The 22,550-nt window shown below is 34.5% G+C and overlaps 1 protein-coding gene and 1 pseudogene across 1 annotated transcript in view; one reads left to right on the top strand and one right to left on the bottom strand.

The window, feature by feature from the left end:
- CDC42 (cell division cycle 42) overlaps positions 1-22,301 on the top strand; it is a 38,939-nt gene extending 16,638 nt beyond the window's left edge. The window contains exons 2-6 of the mRNA XM_006924470.3: positions 5,838-5,992; positions 8,298-8,370; positions 15,790-15,899; positions 16,018-16,215; positions 20,786-22,301. Of these exons, the coding sequence (XP_006924532.1) occupies positions 5,888-5,992; positions 8,298-8,370; positions 15,790-15,899; positions 16,018-16,215; positions 20,786-20,875 (576 nt within the window). The 5' untranslated portion in view covers positions 5,838-5,887 and the 3' untranslated portion in view covers positions 20,876-22,301. The remainder of the gene's footprint in view (positions 1-5,837; positions 5,993-8,297; positions 8,371-15,789; positions 15,900-16,017; positions 16,216-20,785) is intronic.
- On the bottom strand, positions 3,186-3,304 carry LOC112473036 (annotated as a pseudogene).
- Positions 22,302-22,550: the final 249 nt, after the last annotated feature.

The following is a 22,550-nucleotide window of genomic DNA, read 5'->3' as shown; positions in this document are numbered from 1 at the left end:
TGGCTGGCTGATGGAGTGATGGGTATAGAGAAGTGTAGAAGGTATACATTATTTTACAACTTATTTTTCTTGTGATTGGCAGAATCATTTTTTATGCTTTTAAGTTGCTTAACCCCAATTCTAAGTTCTAGTGCAAATGAACTTCATTATTAAAAAGGGAAGTGTTTAGTTATTTGTGCAAAATAACTTTTCCACTTTGAATAGCAAAATGGTATTTGGAACTACATAGCCTCTTAGCTGCCATAGTGATTAGACGTTGTTTTAACGGGAAGTTAACAGGATATACAAACATATCTGGCCTAGTTTCCTCTATGTTGTTGAAGCTGGCATTGTATGTATTGCAAAACAGAGTCTCTTCCCTGGTAACTTGCTTCCTCCCCCTTTGTGGGTCATCTGGTGACATTTTAATACATGAAATTATTAATAATACATGTCAGATGCTTTGTAGAATAGTTAATTAAATTGGAACTTAACTCTGGAATGGCCACTTTTGTAATGATAGCTCTATATTTAACTCATTTTTAGTAGGAACAATGAGTACTGTAATTATTTTGGAAAAAAAATGTGCTCCCTTTCTGAGTTGGAATTGTTGATGTTTTAAAACTTATATTGACTTAAAAGTTTCTTTAATCACTGAAGTAATAGCTAACATTTACTAAGCATTTACTGTATGCCAGGCACTGTTTTAAATACTTTACATACATATATTATCTTATTTAATCAACTTATCCTATGAGGAAGGTATTACTGTTTTTATCTTTTGAAGGAATACTGAGACACAGAAGTTAAATAACTTGACTAAGGTCACGTAGCTAGAGTGGTAGAGCCAGTCTGACTCCTGAACCAGTGCTCTTAACAGGAGACTCACAGTTTCCAACAGATTGCTGAACTGTCAGGAAACCTAAGAAATGGAAGATTTGTGGTTATAGAGAAAGGGGAAGAGCAATTCTTATTCTCTCTTGTGTTCTTTCTCCCCAATAAAATTCAGTAGTTGTCTGCAGGGTGAAGAAACAGGAAATGAACTTAACTCCTGTTTCTTGCTTCCTCTTCTGCCTTCCTCTTTCCAGTGCTGGCACTCTCATGGGTATGTACTTGCCACCTCCATTTGCAGTGATCATGTTTGTTTTTATTAATGTCAGTTTCCAGGCCAGATAGTATAGTACAGTGTTATAGAGCAGGGGCTTTTGACAGTCAGATTGCTTGGGTTTAAATTTCAGTTCTACCATTTACTGGCTCATTAATATTAGCCTAGTTACTTAAGTTCACTTTTCTTACTTATAAAATGGGGATAATATACACCTCATAGGGTTGTTGGGAGAATGAAATGTATGAATATGTGTAGTGTGTTTAGAACAGTATGTGGCACATAGTAAGTGCCAAATAAGTGTTTGCTACTATCACTGTTATTTGAAAACACTTTCAGATTGAAGCACCTCTGAAGTATTTTAGCTCATGATCTCTCAATATCCAGTGTGAGTTTTTCATTACTAAATATGTAAAATGCCTGGTTGGTACAATTAGTTCAGATTAATAATTCGGATTCTACTTTTAAGAAACTGCTAGATGACCTAAAATGCCAGTAATGTTTATCTTAGTTTAGATCCTTGTGTTACTGGTATTCCTTGTCTTGCTGTCATATAGGACAATGGTTCTTAAACTTCATTGCACATTAGAGTTACATAGGGAGTGTTGAATTCTGATTTATTAGATTTAAGGTGAGGCCCAGGGATCTGAATTGTTAACAAACCCATTCCAAAGTAATTCTGGCTCTGGTGGTCTGAGGTGATAATTTTGAAATTGCTTATTTAGAGGTTGAATTCAGGCATAACAGGAAAAAGATTATAAAAGGTAATAACTGTCAGATTTTTCTTAGTTTGCATGGAGGCAGTGATGATTTATAAACTGAAAAAGCATTTAATTTGATATTTAAAGATAGTGGTGGGTCTCTTCTCATACCTAAATTATTTTGTTAACACCTATTAGATAACTTGGTTTTGGGGATTACTCTATAAATACAGAAATAATACAGGAAATACAGAATGAAATAATACAGGAGTCTTTAGGTGAAGAAATATTTGTGTGGATTTCTTGGTTTTTGTGTCTTTAGTTAAATAGCAAATATACTCAGTTCATTTTAACCCGTGTTTCTGGTGTGCCTGCTGTGTGCAAAACATGAAAAGAAAGAAGAAAGTACCATGTAAATTTTGACCCACTGCATTAAAATAGATGTGATGGGATCAATTTAGTTGGACATTTGGTAGAGGGAGTCATGTGTATTGAGTACATGCTACGAGCCAGCTCTTTTCATATTATTTAATCTTTATAATAACTGTGCGAGGTTTTGACATAATTAATTCTGTTTTACAAATGAGACAATGGAGACAAAAGCAATTAAGAAACTTGATTAGGTCACTAGTAAGCTCTGAGCAGAGATTAAAACCCAGACTTTTCTGACTTCAGGTTAGGAAAATTATTACTTTATGTATTAAGTTTATGTGTTTTGGATATTCTTTCCAGCTTATTAGGCAGACACGCAAGAAAGACCCAATTGGCTTAGGGCTGTTTTTCCTAGTCAGAAAAGATAGAGACTTATAAAAGTTCTCAAAATAATATTGTTTGTTTAGTGATCTATCTAAACTGTATGCAGAGCATATTTCTCTTATACAACTTCTGTTTACCTATTACCTTCCACTGGAAAATCTTAAAGATCTTCCTTAGAAAAATTGACATTTAGTTATAATGAATTTGTGCTTAAGAATGCAGAAATACTTTTTAAAATTACACTTTCAAAACTGATGCGCTAATTGGAAATACTGTTACCTTTGTCTCTAAACTTGCATCATAGATTTCTTCTACCACAGATTGTGTTGTATCCCTGTTGAAAGTGTTGAAAGTTTCCTGGTGGCCAGAATGATCTCATTTTAACATTGTCTTGTTGGTATCAGAGATAGAGAGGTACTGCATTTCAGGTTTCCACTACACACAAAAAGCAGTACTATATTCTAAATCTGCTGTTTGTGAATGGGCTCCTTGAGACAGTTCATTTTGATGGCATTTCCAAATATATCTATAATATAAAAGGAATTCAGCTTGAATCAGATGTAAATTCTTTAATACAGTTATTAATGATAGTTTTCTTTTGGAATATTTTATTTTATTTATTTGTTATTGTTATTATTATTTTACACCTACAGCATCCGGGCTTCCTAGGTGGTCTCCCATCCAAGTACTAACCAGGCCTGACCCTGCTTAGCTTCTGAGATCAGAAAGGATTGGGCCTGTTAAGGGTGGCATGGCCGTAGACTCTTTGGTAATATTTTAAATGAGCTCTGACCTTCTCCATCACAGCTTGTGGAAGATTGTGATTTAGCCATGAATAGGCAGTCCTATTCATGGAAGCTTTTTGTTCTCAATTTCTTATTCCCTAGGAAATTTTAATGGAAATTTCAAGAAAGATTAGCTCTTCTTTCACTAGAAGTTTGAAGTTTATAAACAGCCTGTTGATCTTGTTTTTGCTTATTAGTATGGGTTATAAGTCCTAGATACAGAATGAAGATAAGGAACTTTATATTTAGGTATGACAATAATTTGACTTAAACCACAATTAAAACTCAAAAACAGCATTTATCTCAGATGTTTTTGAGACAGTCTCAAAAGTGGTCAAATTTACTGTAAAGTTACTTGATAAATCCGAATATTGCTATAATTACATTGATTCTAAAATATTTTCACCCACATTAAACACCTCTGAATTTAGGATATATTTTAAAATCATTGTTTTCTTAGAGTCTATGAAATACAGTAATTAGGATTTCAGTTATGCTGCTGTAACAAAGAAATCCAAAATACTAGGGGTTAATGAGAGAGAAGTTTATTTCTTATGTAAAAGTCCTGGGAGTTTCTTCAGGGCTGGCCCCTCCTATTGTATTACTCATCCTTAACATGTAATTTCTGTCTGTGGTTCAGTATAACTGCTTCAGCTTCCATCATCATGTCTGCATCCCAGCCTAAAGGCTAGAATAGGGGAGACACTACCCCTTGTTTTTAAGGCTAGTCCACTCCCATTTGCTAAAACTTAGTCTCAATGGTCACATCTAGCTACAAAGGAATTTAGAAAATGTAGTCTTTACTAGGTGATATATGCTTAGGTAAAAATTCTGTTACTAAAGAAGAGAGGAAGTGTTGGCAGACAGCTAGCAGTCTCTGCTACTGTGATCAAACATTACTTTCTATTCAGTGTTTATGATTAAACTCTATGTAAAAAATTACCTCATACTAATGGTCAGGAGAAATAGAAAGTACAAGAACTGAACCCGAAATAGATTTGTAGTCCTCTGGAAAATATTCTGCAGGATGATCAGAACTGTCTCTGCTTTTCTTCACTCTCAATTGAAAAGAAATTCTATAGAAGACCTTGGGGTTTTTTTTGTTTTTGTTTTTTTGGTCTTTATTATTAAGTAAAAGACATTCTTCTAGAGCAGTTCTCTAGAATTAATTTAATACTCAATGTGTTTGATTAGTTAGGGATCAAGATCTTTAACCTTTAATGTTATATTAGTATGAGTGCTTCTCTAGTGGATTAGAGGGGAAAGAGAAGGAAAAGGATAAAAAGAGGTTAAATAAAGAAAAACAGATGGTTTTGATGAGGAAAGGGTGAGTGTGCATTTCCTGTGGGTTACTCACTCCTGATGTATACACATAGACGTTAACAGGCATTTATAAATCGTGATTAAGAGTTGTGAGAGGTATTGTAGGAGCTTATAGGCATGACATCTAATCTAGAATTGGTGGTTCTATGACATTTTTATGTTTAATAAGGTGGCAGCTCTAGCCAACAAGAAATTGTAACCCCTTCAGGAATATAATCAAAATAGGGCTTAATTTTAAAATATAGGTACACAGGGGGTTGTGTTTTTTTTTTTTTTTATTCTTCTGAAAAAACTTAAAAATTTTCATTGACTCTAAGATGTCATTTGTCCCAACTTTGTAGATATCAAAATGTGTGGAAAAGAATGACTGGTAATGATTGTAGGGAACCTTCAGTAAAGACATGTTCTTATTGCAGAGTTGTTTAAATGTGAAAACAAGCATCTTAGGATTGATGAAATATAATAAATCTTTGGTGCATTTGTAATTGTTAGCTTCTTAGAATGGAGGACTGTAGTAAGAGAAGCTAAAATAATTGTATCTTTTTATGTCAGTATGCTTTAATCTTTTGCATTATGAAAATACAGGTTTTGGCCTCTTCATGCCATGAATATTGAATTAGTAACTAGGAAGCCTGGTGCTAAAACAGCTGGTGAGATGATGGATCACCCTCATCTTTGTCCAGTTCCTTATGTTGCTCATCTGTTATGGGGCAGGGAAGTGGTGGTGCTCTGCTGCTCATTGTTATAATCTGAGTAACTATAGCTCTAGGGTTGGATATATGAACCATTCTTTAAAACAGTGGCTTTTATTGCAGTCTGGTACACATACACACATGCATGCGTGTACACATACAACTTAAGGAGAAGTGTCACAAAACAATACTTGGCATAGTACATGGGATTCATTCTGAAACAGCCTCTTCTTTTTCATTATAATAAGAAATCATGCTGCTTTTTACATCACTGTGGACTTTTTAAAAACCAACAAAGTCAAAAAACCAGGGATCAGAAACTTTTATTTATTATTGTGACTTTGAGCAAGTCACTATTTCCCTTTTTAGGTTCTTTCAGCCATAATAATGGGGTGCTAGTTCTGTTCTTACTCTGAAAGAGTGAACCTATTGTTAGGTGAAGAAAAAAATACATATATAAGTACAAATAAATAAACGATTTTAATTCTCTTTGTAGGTCATCATCGGATTTGAAATATTTAAAGTGGATAGAAAACTGTTTCAGCAATGCAGACAATTAAGTGCGTTGTCGTAGGCGATGGTGCCGTTGGTAAAACATGTCTCCTGATATCCTATACAACAAACAAATTTCCATCTGAGTATGTACCAACTGTAAGTATAAAAGCATTTATCTGGTAGTGAAATGTATTATAATTTGATACCTTTTTGAAAACTCTCTGTACTGAAATTTTTCTGTTGTCTGCCTTTGTTTCCTGTTTTTAAAGATCTTGACTTCTCATGGGTAAATTATATACACTTTAAAATTAAACAGCTGAAAAATCAGTGGAAAGTCAGAAGGGGTGACACAAGGGTTTGCAAGAAGTGCTGGGAGGCAAAACTCCAATAGACAAGATTCTAAAGAGTGGTGGTCTCAGTTTGGAGAAGTATGCTCTACATCTTGGAATGAGGTGACTTTTTTTTTTTGATTAATGAGTGCTTAGAGGTCCTCTAGGATGCTTTTGGGGGTCTGGTAACTTCTGAGAAAGTAGTATGTCTGTACTTATTCTCCTTAAAAGAGAATAGTAGAAGAGAATCTTCAGGAGCTGCTCTTAGCAGTAGTGAAGCTCCAAACTGGTTTTTAGGGGCAGAGAAGACCTGCATTTGTTATGAGAACACCAACAGAAGCTTTGGGGATTTTTTTTCCCACAAATCTTAATACCTCCTTGGAAAAGTAAAGGGAAAAATAGGAGTAACAAATTTAATGAAGTGAAAGAGAGACAGAGTTATTCAGAGTAACAGTCACTCGTGAAAGAGTGAGTTTGGGGATCCAGTGTTTGTCCCGGGTTGTTTGACCAACTCAGTGGTGTAATTATGTTAAACATAGATGTCCATTCAGTGGTGGGAGGGGAGTAGTGTTGGCCTGGCTTGGCAACAGTCATCTCTGTTAAGCGAGCTATTTTAGGGGCAAAAAGCATCTATGTAGATTAATATGGGATTAGTATTGTTTGTAAGTAAAAAGGAAGAAAATGTACTTTAGGTTAATCTTCAGATACATGAACATTATTAGGAGGGTGAATTGTTAAAGGCTTGGTAGTTATGTTTAATTGGAATTGATAGTCTGTAATGTCCCAAGGCAGGTAAAATGATTGAGGTAGGCTAAGGCTGTAGGAAGAAAGATTAGGTTTCTTTGAGGGGGAGAATTTGGAGGAATAATTAAATACAAAATCATATTTTTGTATTGGCCCACTGTAAATGAAAGAAGTTCTGAGGATGTGAAGGAATTTTCAGGAGACTTTTAGAGATATATATATCTTATTTCACAGTAAGGGCAACTATCAAAATTTTTGTGTTTCAGTCTCCATTAAAATTATTTTCTATAAACATTTCTGAGTCTGTTTAATGACTTGTTATTAGGTGTTCTGTTTAAGGTGGGCTCATGGGTGTTTTAAATATGTGTTTGTATGTGGTTCTCTACAAAAGAGTTAAGTATGACTTAAGAAAATAACCTATATGGTTTGAGAGCTTAACCGCATTCATTACATTTACTTGTTCTTGTCATCAAGAACTGTCTTTCCTTTAACTGCCACCTTTCACATGCCCTTGCTTCCCTTCTTGTTTACATTTAAACAAGCTACTAACCCATTAAAACATGAACCAGAAAATTAGTGTTAGATAGCTAAAAGGTTAAAATATATCCTTCTCCTAGTTGGAAATCATTGCTTTTCAATTGTAAATTAATTCAGAAGCATCTATGAATTAGTGTTGGGTCTTTTTTCATCTCGTACCATTACCTTCCATTTTCACAAATAACTTAGTACGACCAATATTAGTATCTGTTGTGTTTGTCATGGGTTTTATAGTCTGTTTACAAATAAAGCATCTAGTCAAAGAAGGTACCTTAGGTTATGTAGTTTGTACCCAGTAGCATGAGTTTTATTCATGAAATAATAACAAATAATCTGCTAGCCTTTTCTTGGACACTTTCCTTGAGTACCTTGATAGAACCTTTGTTTCTCTCTAATGGGTGTGTTGGTACCCTCTTCTTGTTTTAAACCATGAAGGAGAAAAGATTTTCCGGGATCTAGGAGATTTTAATTCTAGATTAAAAGGAAATGGTCTGTGAGGAAATAAATAATTTCTTAGAAATCAGATTGAACATTGAGGTAAACTTTACTGTCTCAAAAATTTCAAACTTGAACAGGATTTTTTTTATAGCTAGGGATTCTGCTCCTGGGATACCGCTCAGTCTTCTGTGGCTTTTTATTGAGGCCGCTGGGGTAGAGCAGACACTCCAGAAAATGTCCCCTGTCACTTTTTCCAAGAAGCATTTAGCTCATGCAAGGTTGGTTAGATAAGGAAGATGGACTAAGAGAGGACTGAGTCTTTGGAAGGAAATATCGCCTTAGCATAAGCGTTGTTCTATCCCATTTTGACCATCCTCTTGCATACTAACAGTGTTGTATTTTTGTGTTTTTAGGTTTTTGACAACTATGCAGTCACAGTTATGATTGGTGGAGAGCCATATACTCTTGGACTTTTTGATACTGCAGGTGAAAACTTGATATCTTTTATAATGTTTTGGTCTATAACTATGATAGTTGCTGGTGGTTTGTCTTTTTTGGAAAATTTTGCGAAACTAGCTTTTTAGCAAACAACTTGCCTTTTAATAATAGTTGGAAGGATTGACTATCATGATGATTGATGTTTGACCAAGAGGCAGTCCCAGACCTGGAATGTCAAATAGGAGTTTGGAGTACTCTGTGTGGATGGTGTGGAAGGAAATAAAGTTGGGTGAGAGCAGAGTATATTAGACAAGCTGTATTATCACTCCCTGAAATTTGAAGGCTATTTAATATGTGTCTTTGTATAATATATGTACTGATAGCTTCTTATGATATAAAGCTTATTATTTTATACTACATTTGAAAGTATTTTGAGAGTGAACCAATATCTAGCTCATAATTATTGACATTTGTGGTCAGCTTTTCAAATGAAAGGAACAACTTTCTTCAGTATACTGAATTCCTCAGTGTTATTTCTTCTTGTTTTAACAGTGGCTGTACATCTTAATTTCTGACCTGTCATCTGTGTTATTTGTAGCTCAGTTAGCAAAAGGAAATTTTCAGAAAGTTATCCTTTTACTTTGCAGGAATTCTAAAACTTTTCACTTTTTGAGTTACTCTCTCATTGTCTGCCAGTTGACATTGCATTAATGGAATTTATTATACTGCCCACTTTGGGGAACTGTCTGGATTCAGTTGGGAGGGTGAAATGGAGAGATAATAGTAAACAGTTAAGAGATCAGTGGCTTTCTAATGGTGTCTTAGGCCTTTAAAATTTTTATGAATTAAAAATAAGAGTAATGGTATATTAGAAACTTGGAAAATAGAGAAAATGAAATAATGACCTGCCTGTATTGTGATAGGTGAGGGATTTTTCTGTTTTATATATGCCCGTGGAAGCAGTTTGTAAGCAGAGAAAAGACAATTATGGCTACTTGGGGTTGAAAATTAGTTTTAAATTTTATTTCCAAATTTCACAGCTTATTTTTATGTCTATATATTGAAGTACATAATACAATAGAATTTACGTATTTTAAGTTTTCCTTTTGATTAATTTTGCTGACTATATCATCATGTAACCTCCACCATAATCAAGATACTTAAAAAGTTTCTGTGCCCTTTACAGTCCCTTCCCTTCACCTGGCCCCAGGAAATCACAGATCTGCTTTTTGTCACTCCACTTTTGCTTTTCTAGAATTTCATATACATGGAATTATACAATATGTATAGTCTTTAGTGTTTGATTTCTTTTATTTAGCATGAGATTTATCTCTGTTGTGTGTATCAGTTGTTTGTTTTTATTGCTAGTAGTATTTAATTCTCTGTATATATAACATAATTTATCCATTTATGAGTTGATAGATATTTGAGATCCAATTTTAAGCTATTAATGATGCTGTGAGTATTTGTATACAAGTCTTTGTATGGACGTATTTTATTTCTCTTCCATAAGTAGCTTGGAGTAGGTAAGCCTTTAAATTTATTTGCACAACTTATTAAAATTTTTATTAAAATAGTTTTAACAAATCATTCTCAAGGTGGCCAGTGTCCTTTGATTAATACTGGTTTATTTAACTTAGGCTGGCAAGATTTTAATCCCAATCAGCCTAATTTACAACTGTGTTAAATTTTTTCCAGCATATTAAACTGCATTTATAAATTTAATGTATTCAATTTTCTATTTTAAGCAGCTCAGTTTGCCTGACTTGACAAGTAAAACAGTCTCAAGTTTTTATATACATACTTTAATAAACCTGATAACTTTTGATTTCCTGTGTTTTAATTTATCTTAAACAGTATTATTTATATACTTCATATTTCTTAACATTTTCGGTTAAAAAACCACAAGTTTAAGATCAGTTACTGAATTACACATTTTAAATTGGAATCAGAAAACTGATCTATCATATTTTTTAATATGACATTATTTTAAATATTATAGACACTTAAATAAGGATAGGTTATTCCTAAACGTTACTTAAAATTGACAATAATATTTGTTTTATTCCATCTCTGTGTTAGATTCTGAATCTTTCTGGGAGTTAAAAGACATTCATTAAACAATTTTACCATCCCAGGCAAATTGGGGGGGTTTCTATCTCAAGTGGTTGAGGTCATTATAAGTCAGAGAACTTTTTTGACCGACACTGGAGATCAGGTATCCAGGATGAGCCTCCTGTCTTTGATACACTTGAGGCAACTCCACTTCCTTCTCCAAAGCCCATAATCTTAGAGTCCCGCTCCGTGGTTTAAGTTATACTGTTAACTCAGTTTTCTTTCCACTAAAGCTTTCATCCCCACTGAGATGGCCTCTGACTTTCCTTTAATTGGTTGCATTTAATCTGTTGACCATGTCATTTTGTTCCGAATTCTTTTTATAGTCTTCCTATACCACCTCTGGCTGCAACTCTAACAGTTATATTTAAATAATATTTAAGATCAGAGATAGGGCACTCCTTCTGTCTCATGGCTTTATTTCTACCTCTCTAGTAACAACACTAAATTCTTGCTATGAGTCCCCAGAGTTACTTTGTTCTTTTTTTTCTGCTTATGTTTTACTGCTGTCTGTATAATTCTCTGTTTAGCTTAACATGCTTATCATAGGCTCTTTCCTGTATTGTATAATCATTACCCTACTACCACCAATTCCTTTTTATGTCAGAATTTTAAATGTTATTCTTCATTGCAAAGATGCAGATTTTGCTTATTATAGGAAAAAATAAAATATAGATAAGCAGAAGGAGAAAGTGAAAAAAGCATTTATATCCAGGGACAATCATGTCTTAGTATATGTCCTAAACAGAGCTCTTCCTTTACGTTCATTGTATTTATACATAGGAGAAAAAAAAAAGGATATTATTTTTTTCTCCTTTCTGTACCTTCCTTTTTCTCTTTAAAAAATATGGTTGCCTCTGTCAGTGATGTATGTTGTCTTCATGGTTGCATGGTAGTCTGTTATGTGGCCGATCGCACCATAATTAAACTTCTTTTGTTAACATTTGTGCTCCATTTTGCAGTTTTCTTTTATATTATTAAGACCTTTTCCTGTACAAACATTTTAATATTTTCACACACATTTTTTGTCACTTTTTATCCTGATTTAATTTCTACATCATAGTGACTTGTCCTGAATTATCATCAATCCACTAAGGAAGAAAATAACATTAGCATATTTAATCTGGATAATGACTTTTTGTTGATAGCTCCAGTTCAGTCCAACTCCAGGAGTCAGTTGCCTTTACTTTCACAAATATCATATTTTCATCACTTTTTCTTCTATACTTAGAAGCTTGGTTCCCAAAAAGATCAATACATCTACTCATTTTCAGTCCTACCATACACATAAAATAGTTTCAGAATTGCTATACCATACCACTATGATAAACAAATAAGAGTTCAAGATTTGTTTGCAATTCTTTTTTCATTAGTTTAATAGCACACAAAGTTCTTTGTTCCTTGGACTTGTCTTCCCCTCCCCATTCAGTGTGGCTATGTTATTGGGAATATAGTTGGTTCATTTGTTTATATTTACATTAAATTTTTGATTTTTCTCTATACTCATTTTTATTTACATATACTCTTGTTTTCTTAGGTTCAGCTTTTGGAAGATATTTTTTGAATTTTAATGTAACCACAATCTCTGTCATTTCAGGTGTTATGGTAAAAGAAAAGAGAAAGCTTGGTCTTTAACACTATACAGACCAGTTAGCTAGAGAGCTGGCAAGTTACTGAACTGTGTGGAGCTTAATACCTTGAAATGTAAAATGTTTAAAATACTCAGAGATGCTGTGAAGGTTGAATGATAAATAATCAAAATTTAAAAGTGTATATATATTTAAAAACTCAGGAGCTGTGTATTTATGATTCATACACTTTACATTAAAAAAACTGCATAGTGACTGGAATGTTTTTTGGACACAGCTAATATTCTTCTCATTAGCGTATTGATAATGTTCAGAACAGGTCATAGTGGTGTAGTTTGACCTAGTTTAGCTGATTTTTGTTTGTTTTGTTTTTAAACAATAAACTCTTCTTTCATTGAGGTTTTCTAGTATCTGGCCATTTTATGCAATTGTTTAATTATGTTAGTGAGAACAACAGTGCTCTCCATAGAGATACTCATTATAGCCTTGGTCTCTGGTTTAGCGTTATTATAGAATCTTCCAGAGGGGTGTTTTGACTAAGATTTGAGACTTCAGTAAATTCTGCACTAACATATAATAGTCTGGATTTTTGCAGATGTTATACATAAAAAGGTAGGAATGTCAGGGTCCATAGCGTCCCTATTTATTTTTGGATTTTTTCCCCATAAGCCTAAAAGGTGTTATGAGATGATTTAGGAGTAAGCTCCATGGCAGAGATGAAGCAGACCACTAAGTGCCATTAAATGCTGAGTAATTGGTTGAGAAAAAATGTTTAGGTTTTAACCTGTAGTGGTAAATACTACAAAGTATTTATTTGCTTTCTTCTTGTGTTTATCATGTCCTACTAGAATTCTCTAAAAATGTTGCTTTTTGGCAATATTCTCATTTTTTATATGAAATCCTTTCATATTTTTCATATGGACTAGAGTCCTCAGTTCAACCTGACTTAATTTCGCTTGAATTTGAATTTTAAATATGAGGTTCTAACCAAAGAAAAGATCAGCAACCCATGAGATGTAGTCTTGCTTTTTGACATGCGTACAATGTTAAGCAGTGAGCTGGTGTGCTGTTAGAGTTGGTATAATTTAAGACTGTGTCCAAACCTGTTTACACAGTAGAGTGAAATTTTGTTGATCATACTATATACCTTAAAGGATGCTAAATGATAGCACTGCTTCTGTCTTGAATGAATAATGGCCATTTGTGACATACTCAGAAGATAAATTTTAGCTAGATAAATTATGCTTGGATATTGAAGAATCTTGCTCATCTCAGGGACTGTATTTATTCTATTTCCTTTAATGTAGACTTTGTAGCAGAAGTAGAGGTAAGGTAGCCTGTTTTCGTTTACACAATCTTCAGATTTTTTTTTCTCTTCTGGGAAAGAAAGATTGATATTATAGACTTGTTCATCACGAATAAATGGACAGACTAATACTGCTTTGGACCTAGTATTAAAAAATAATGGCTATATTTGTTTTCTGTCACCGATCCATCTGAATAGAAGGTTAGTTGCAGATAAAAGATTGGACATTCATTTAGATGCTCTTAGTGGTGCTCAGAAATATAGACTTGGATCTGTTTTGATGTTCACTTATACTGCTTGCAGGGGCCGAATGACTAAAAATGAAGTCTTTTCTAGTCTATGCCAGACTTAATTTTTTGAAATATATTCCATTTGAATAGGGAAAAGGGCTAATAGAAGCTATATGAACAGCTGTATCTCTTTTTTACAAGGCTCTGTTAACTGTTTTGTCTTATTTTTAAAATATTTTTTGTTGTTTTATTGGAGCTTAGATATGTAATACTTCAAAGCTCCAGCTAGTGTTAGAGCTCAGTTAGAGCTGATTTTATTTTGTTTTCTTTAAGCCCATTTTAATCCCTTCCACATATGTAATTTTACATTATAATATAGGAAGTGAAAGTTAGACATCTAAGTGCATACCTTTGAATTCTTTTGATTAACTGTAGCATATTGTTGTAGTAAGTATTCAGTGAATGTTAGAGGTGCAGATGGTGATTTTATTGTTTTATAACCTCCTTTATTTTGCCTTCTCCTTAAACTTTTAATTTCTGTATTGTCCTGAAGATACCTTTGCTGTCTACTTTGATATATTATTTAACTGGCAATAATAGTAACAGCTTTAATTACACGTTTCAATAGCTACTCTAAATTCTTATATTCTCTCTCAGTAGTGGCCAAAAAAATTTTTTTCATTGGTATACAAAATATTTAACTTTACTATTTCCTCATTAAAAAAAATTTATTGGGATAAAACATATGTAACATAAAATTTACCATTTTGACCATTTTTAAGTGTACAGTTCAGTGGCAATACATACTTAACTTTTTTTTGTTTTTAAGTACATAAGATTGTTATAGTTGTTTTGAATTGAAGTGTTAAATCCTTCCCTTGCAACTCCCCTCTTCTCCCAGTTTTGGAAATATGTATGGCTATTTTAAAAAACTTTTTATCTGAAAATAATTTTAAGCTTGCAAGACAGTTGCAAGACTAGTACCAGGAACCCCCATATACCCTTTAACCAGATTACTAATTATTAACATTGTGCTCTATTTGCGTTATTACTTTCTTTAAACATACATGTACATTAATTTTTCTCTTGAACTATTTGAGAGTAAGTTGCATACGTCATAGCTGTTTAGCCTTGAATAAGTATGTATTTCCTAAGAATATGGATATTATTGTGTAACTATAGTCAGGAAATTTAACATTGATATAGTACTTTAATCTTTCATCTATATTCCAGTTTTGTCAATTGATCTAGGTCCAGTTTTTTTCTGCTTTCTGTACAGGGCCGTCTATTGCATTTAGTTGTCATATCTCTTTAGTCTCTTAATTGAATTCATTCTTCAGCCTTTTTTTTTTGGTCTTTCAATGACATCATTTTTGTAGAATATGGATTCATCCTTTCTCCTCCCCCTTATAAAATGTTCCTTATTTTGGGTTTGGTCTCTGTTTCCTCATGATTAGATTCAGGTTATTTGGTTGGAATACTGCAATAGTGATGTGTCTTTCTTAGGATAAAAATCTAGAGGCACGTGATACTCCAGTCATTCATGGTGATGGTAATTTTGATCACTCAAAGTAATGTCCTGTTTCTTCACAATATAATTATGTTTTTCCCTTGTGATTTTTAGATAATCTTTTAGACCTTTCAGATATTCTTTTCATCAGAATTTTCCCCCAAAGATTTAGCACCCATTGATTCTTGCCGAATTGTTTTTTTCTGGGAATTCTTGGTTTCCGATACTGACTGGTCTTAACTAAACATGTGAACCTGCTTTGGAGTCATGAATGAGCAGTGGATTTTTGTCAGCTGGGTTTCCCTGAGATCTTTGTTTCCTTAGATGGTTTCACTGTGATTATTTCTTAACCAAATCTGAGTAGGATTGATTTTTAACCATTTCTGTAGCACCAGTTTATTGTGTTCATTACTTTATGGTTGAGTTGCTAATAGACACAAAGATTGAAAACTATAAGCTGGTAATGATCACATTATAATGAATATATAACAAATTCACTGCTGTCCTAAGGACTTGAAATATTAAATAGAATTTGCCAAGTGATAATATTCTCAAATAGGATGCTATAAAGCCATACATTTTATTAGATAAGTAAGTTGCTTTCTTGTTAATGATCACTGTGCTGTTAGCTGCATGCTTAATCCGTTGACTGACTTGTGATTTTAATGCTGTGAGGACCTCATGATTTAGCTGATTTCTCTAATTTTTTTCCACTAGGGCAAGAGGATTATGACAGATTACGACCGCTGAGCTACCCACAAACAGATGTATTTCTAGTCTGTTTTTCAGTGGTCTCTCCATCCTCATTTGAAAATGTGAAAGAAAAGGTGAGTTGGCTAGATATTCTCGCCCTGAAAAAGGTTGTCAGAACTTCTACTGACTTCTTAATAGCTTTAGAGGCTTTTGGATTAACAGAGGTGTATTTTTTAAAATACTTTTCTCTAGTGGGTGCCTGAGATAACTCACCACTGTCCAAAGACTCCTTTCTTGCTTGTTGGGACCCAAATTGATCTCAGAGATGACCCTTCTACTATTGAGAAACTTGCCAAGAACAAACAGAAGCCTATCACTCCAGAGACGGCTGAAAAGTTGGCCCGTGACCTGAAGGCTGTCAAGTATGTGGAGTGTTCTGCACTCACACAGGTGAGGACTGTGCGGAACCCCATGTCTGTTTACAGTTGAATACTTTCTGTGAACATTAGGATTCAGGATTATGTCTAACAGTGGTCTGCAATGCTCAAGAAAGCTTCTAGGAAGACTAGTACCAGCTTCGTAGTGTGTGTTCTTTTGCTAGAGGTCTGTGTTTATAGAGAAAATCATTATTCTCTAAGTTAAGCTCTTGTATTGGTGAGCTTCCCAATGTTGTACTTAGTTATTTGTAGTAGTCAGGTACTGATTTTTTTTTTTACAGGAAAGGTCCAGATTAGCACAAATTTACAAGCAAGTATTTGCATGATCCCCCACCTCCCACTTAAATTTTCATCTAAATAGATCTGATCTTTTTTTGTCAATTCTGGCAATTGATAATTGATGCTATACTGTTTCTGGGGTAATTTAACTGGGATAGAGAATTAATCATAATAGAGACTTGTGTCAGAGAAAGAAATTGCTTTAGCTATTTCTCAAGTGTGCTTATATAGTGTCTTTATTCTTATGTTTTTGGAGGCATTCTTTCCTCATGTGGTCCTCTCTTTTGTCTTTCTGAATGATTTAATTGGAACTCTTCTCATAAGCTTGATGGGAAACATCAGATTCTGAGGACAGGGAGCAATGTTAAGAGTATTTAGAGTGAGAGTTATAACTGACCTGTGTGATTTCATCTTCTCCACCTTCATGGTTATTGCTGATCATTTCTCCTGTTTTGAGTCTCTGTTCTGGGGGCAGAGGAAAAAATTATGGAAATAATTAGCATAGAACTTTTATTTCACTGGCATTGGTGCAGTGACATTTCGACAATGAACAAGCATGCCTAATTAAAATAGAGCAGGTTTGAAGGAAGAGTGTTTCTTTTTTTAAAAAATTACATTAATCTTGATTTTATATATATACTGAGGTAAATGGCATATGTAATTACATATTATGCATGTACTAGGTATTTAGTATGTAGAGCCTAGACGTAATTTAATAATCTCTAATGCTAGGTTGGATATTTAAAGGTAACATTTTCTTCTTATTTGGATATTGTACAGGATAATTTCAAGGCCTAACATTCTTCCAAACCCAGTTTAGCAGTTTTTAGTTCTATTGTAAAAGCATATATTTAAAACTAAAGAACAGTTTACATCTTCTCACGTACAGTACTGATTGAGATTTTTTAAAAAATGCCTGATGCTTTTGTGTTTTGTACCATTCTCAGAAAAATGTTTGTGTGTATGTTGGGGTGGGGGGAAGGTTGTGTGTGGAACGTGTGTGTCAAATTGTAACTATATGCATCTGTTGCATACCCCTTTCCTCTAAATATGAGTTGCTTTGGGGATAAATGGAGGCAAGTAGGCCATCAGGACCCAATTTTAGGTCACTGATAAAAATTATTTTAGAGAATTGGATGCTTCCATATAAGATTTTTTTTTACAGTATGAACAGATTTATATAGTAAGTCACTTTGCAGAGAATAGGAATTTGAAAAGGTCTTAGCAGCTATATTTTCTTACCAGAGTTTGAAGTTTGGAGAAGTCAAAACAGGTGAAGATAGAAAATGGGATTTCTGTTCATTTTTGGGAACTAGAACTCTTAGGACTCCAGATTCTGTTCGTTGGTTCCTCTAAAACTGAACTCTGCGTAATCAGATAGTGTGGGTAAAGCAAAGATTAGTTTTGTTTCGTAGGGGATTAGTTGATCTTTGTCAATAAGCAAGGAAAGATTTGCTTCTTGTTAAAGAATGCCCTAGTTTTAATAGTGGTCCTCTACTTTTTTCCCCTTATAAAGTATATTTCCCTTTCATTCTTTCTTCTCTTTATATTTGACTATCAACATTTGCTCCTAGATGTTGAGAAAGAATTTCAGAGAACTTTAACTTTTGTTTAGCATTTCTACTTTGTAAATTACTTGGAAAAAAGAAAACTTAACCTCTGCTTCTTTTTAAATACTTATTGTTATTTCTCATTTATTTTGTACCTAATAGAATGTGTAGGTGCCAATCTTTTGGGATGCCATGGTGGGAGTAGGATGGGGGTAGTGTGGGGTTGCACTTGTTACTGAAGCTATGTTCTGGGACTTTTGGGAAATTTTTATTTGGGGACAAACTGACCTAAAGAACATGTGAAACTTCTTTGGGTGGTAAACCTGTGGTTTCAGATTTAAATGAGTTTAGATGAGTTTATAGACCTGGGCCCAACATACCAGTACTACTGAGTCACACTGTCACATTGGAGTTCTGGCTGAGGTGTAAGTGTATTTCTGCATCTTAATTCCTGTAGATCTGAGAATATTCTTCGTTTTCACTTCATGCTTTTATGCTCTGATACCCATGCGGATACCTTAAAGCATTGGACTGCTTGCTAAAACTCATTCTAGGACCCCATTCTTTGTTTTCTATGACTTGGGTGGTAGTTACTTGCTCTGTTAACATTACTGAATAACTGAAGTGTATGCTGTTTCTAGAGTCTGTTCTTTAAACTATTCCCAGTTGGTACTGTTGAACAATTAACGCTCTTTCTAAATATCTGAACCTTTTTGTTCTGGGAAACTGGTTTACTCTGAAATCCTGATTAATCCCATCCAGATATGTCATTGAATCTAGAAACATGTAGCATGCCTGTTAGTCTGCTATTTGTGTCCTTCAGTTATTCAGGGGCTGAATTCACAGAAGCTTGAAATTGTAATAGATTACAAAATCTGTGTGCCATTCTTTGCATGAGAAAAACTGGGGAATTTACAAGGCTTAATTGTACAATGCATCTATTCTTGTATTTACATATCCATTTTTCTCTCCTGGCATTTTCATTAAAATGTAATAGTACATTTCAAAGTGTGATTGTTTTAGAAGTCAACATATGGCATTTTCATAAAACTGCTTTCTTGCTCAGTTTACCTTTCTTGAGGTAAGAAGTTTCTCTTCGGTTATCTGCTCCCCCAGTAAGGTCTTAAGATCTGCTTTCTGGCCATTATTTTTCTTAAGGCACATTGCTTCAGTGAATTCAGCTCATTTAATCCTGACTGCTATTGTATCTGCTAGTCTTTCTAATCCTCTAACCTGGCTGCTATTCTCTCTCCTCCCCTCTGTCTTGTAGAGAGGTCTGAAGAATGTGTTTGATGAGGCTATCCTAGCTGCCCTCGAGCCTCCGGAAACTCAACCCAAAAGGAAGTGCTGTATATTCTAAACTGTTTTCTCCTTCCCCTCTTTGCTGCTGCTTCCTGTCCCACTACTGTAGAAAGATCGGTTAAAAACAAAGGAATAAAACCATCCTGTTTGAAAGCCTCTGCGTCTTTTTACTCACCACCTTAGAGCAACCTCTGTATTAGTTTTTGATTAAGAATGCAATATCTTATAGAATATTTTTTGTGATCAGTAGTCAAGTTAGACTTGTTTACTTTCTGCAGCTTGAGTTGCCTGATGCTCAGAGCTTTTTGGTTTAGATTACTATTGCAAAAGGGAACTTGGTCTGGCATTAAGAATGTCCTCTTGGAGAAAATAAGAAGAGTTTTAACACTTCTAGATCTTAGTTCTAGATGGAGAAAATAACACAAACATCATTTTACTCTTATGATCAATTGTTAATTGTAATTGCATGACAAACTTTATGGAAAAAGGGTGGCCTGCTAGTAGAGTGTAACGGGGAAGGGAGAATTCTTTTCTGGTTTTCTTTTGTGTAGTGAAACTTTATGTTGCTATTGCTTTGGCTGTCTGTGCTGTAGGTGGAGTATTTGTCAGTCTGGGGTGGGAAAGATATTGCTGTATCTGCTATTGCTTATTTTTAACATTATCTTTTAAGAATAGCATTCATTTTAACAGTTGACTTAAGGTTTGTTAATGTTGAGATGTAAAGCTGCCACCTTTATATTTTCCTGCTTCTGATTTTATCGTTGTGAGGGAAAAATACAATTGTGGTTACTTCAAATTTTGAAATTAAAAATATACAATTGTTTGTATAAATGCCTGATGAAGCTTTATTCCTCTTGCATTGACTGGCTCTAGTTTTACGTATGTATCGGGTACCAATGTATTTGCTTCCTTGAGTCTCCTTGGCTTTATCTAATTGGTGGGATAAAGGGAGTGCAGAGTGAATATCTTTGATTGCAGCCACTGTAATTGCTTTCTCCATCTTTGCCTGCGCCTTCCATGTAATAAGATTGCCGCTGCCCAGTGCCCATCCTCTCAGTCCTGTTCCATATCCAGCTGTTTCATTTGTGTGCAGAGCTGCTTCACTTATTTTTTATGTAAAATGTTTCAGCAGCACATTACAAAACTTGAATGAGCAAATGACACGTGCTTGTTTGCTTCTTGTGACATACATTGGTCTGCAGAAAGCTTTTTCTAAGGACAGCTGTCTCACTGATGAATATATACTCTTCTGCTCCTGAATTGCTGGATCCTTCCAGGGCCCTTCCTGGACAAAAAACTTGGTGAAGTGAGACAATTGTGTTGAGATTCAGGGTTGTTTTTAATGTTTCGTTCTTTGCCAACTCTTGGGGGTTTGAATGTTTTTAATTTGACCTTCAACTTCATTATACTGAAAATCAGACCGCCCATTTTTTTCTTTCTACCCCTTTTCAGAAAGGCCTAAAGAATGTATTTGACGAAGCAATATTGGCTGCCCTGGAGCCTCCAGAACCGAAGAAGAGCCGCAGGTGTGTGCTGCTATGAACGTCTCTCCAGAGCCCTTTCTGCACAGCTCATGTCGGCATCATACTAAAAGCAATGTTTAAATCAAACTAAAGATTAAAAATTAAAATTCGTTTTTGCAATAATGACAAATGCCCTGCACCTACCCACATGCACTCATGTGAGACAAGGCCCATAGGTATGGCCCCTTTCCCCGTCTCAATACTAGTTAATTTTGAGTAATTGTGTATTGTCAGAAAAGTGATAAGTACTAGTTCTTGTTTTGTTGTTTCAAAAAAATTTTTTTGTTGTTTTTTTTGTTTAAAAGCAAGGCATGCTTGTGATGACTCTGTAACAGACTAATTTGGGTTGTTGAGCTGCTCCCGGGTTCCACTCCGGAGAGTGATCTGAGACATTTAGTTTTTTTTTTTTTTTTTTTTTTTTTTTTTTTTTTTTTTTTTTCTTTTTATTGGGGGGAGTGTGTGTGGTGTTTGTTTTTATTTAGTCATTTTAAAAAAATTCATTAACCATTAGACAGCCCTTAAGGGGAGAATGATGGAGTGATTCCACATTCCACTTCCTAGATCTAGTTTAGAAAATATGTTCCCCACCTGGTGCTCTTAGGAAGGAGTATAGTAAATGCCTCATTTAATAACATACTCCTTTTTGAAAGTTGCCTTTTCTCTCCACCCTTGAGTAGGTCCAGTATTTGATGAAACTCATGAAAGTGGGTGGAACCTGTCTTGCCCCTCCTCTTTTCTAGGATGCACTATATATGTGACTGTGACTTTCAAGGAAATTTGTTAGCCATTTGCTGATTTTCTTTGAAGTTAATTTCTAACTTCTTTCACTGATAAATGAAGAAAAGTATTGCACCTTTTGAAATACACCAAATGGATTGAGTACATCATTAAAAAAACATTTTTTTCCCTGTCAGTCATTGTCTTATATGCTTAGCATAGATGTGCAGCTTAATAGTGTATCATATGGTGTTCCTAGAACACAGCTGAAGACCTGATATATATGAGGGGTGGTGCTAGAAGACAGATGTCTGTGGAATGATTCACATCCTCTTTCAAGTTGTGAGGATGGAGACCTGCTTCATTAAGAAGCTAGGGGTGGGGTGGGGGTGGGAAGAACATTTAACAACATGGGGACCAGTCAGGGGAATCCCCTTATTTCTGTTCTGCATGAGGAACCCTAGAGCAGCCAGTGAGGCTCTCTAGTTTAATAGAAATCATGGAGAGAGTCTTATGAAGACTCTTCATAAGTGTTAATAGGGATTTTATCAGCTTATTTTGGTTGCAGTTTCCAGTTTTTAAAAATGTTTAGGTAATCTTCTCCACCTTCCCCAAATCCTAATTCTTGTAGATTCATTAGTGTTGAACCAATGCTTTCTCATGTCTCAATTCTTTGTATATGCATTCTTTTCAGATGTATTAAACAAACAAAAACCCTTCACAAGCCAGCCTGGGGGTTGTTATTTTCCCTCCCGACTCTTACTTTTTAGATACGTAGCAGTTGGAACTTGACTGTTACTAACATCAATTTCTAACAAATTTTGAGATAAGATTTTAAAGCTTTATTATTTTCATGTGCTTTTATTTCTTTTCTGGCATTCATTTTGAGATTTTTTTCCCTCCATATTTCCAGGTTTATGCCTGCTCCCCTGAGTTTGGCAGGTAGCCTACAAACTCCTTTTCTTTTATACCAAGTG

Source organism: Pteropus alecto, unplaced genomic scaffold, assembly GCF_000325575.1.
Source record: "Pteropus alecto unplaced genomic scaffold, ASM32557v1 scaffold39, whole genome shotgun sequence".
Taxonomy (NCBI): Eukaryota; Metazoa; Chordata; class Mammalia; order Chiroptera; family Pteropodidae; genus Pteropus; species Pteropus alecto.
This window is presented reverse-complemented; position numbering and strand designations above follow the sequence as displayed.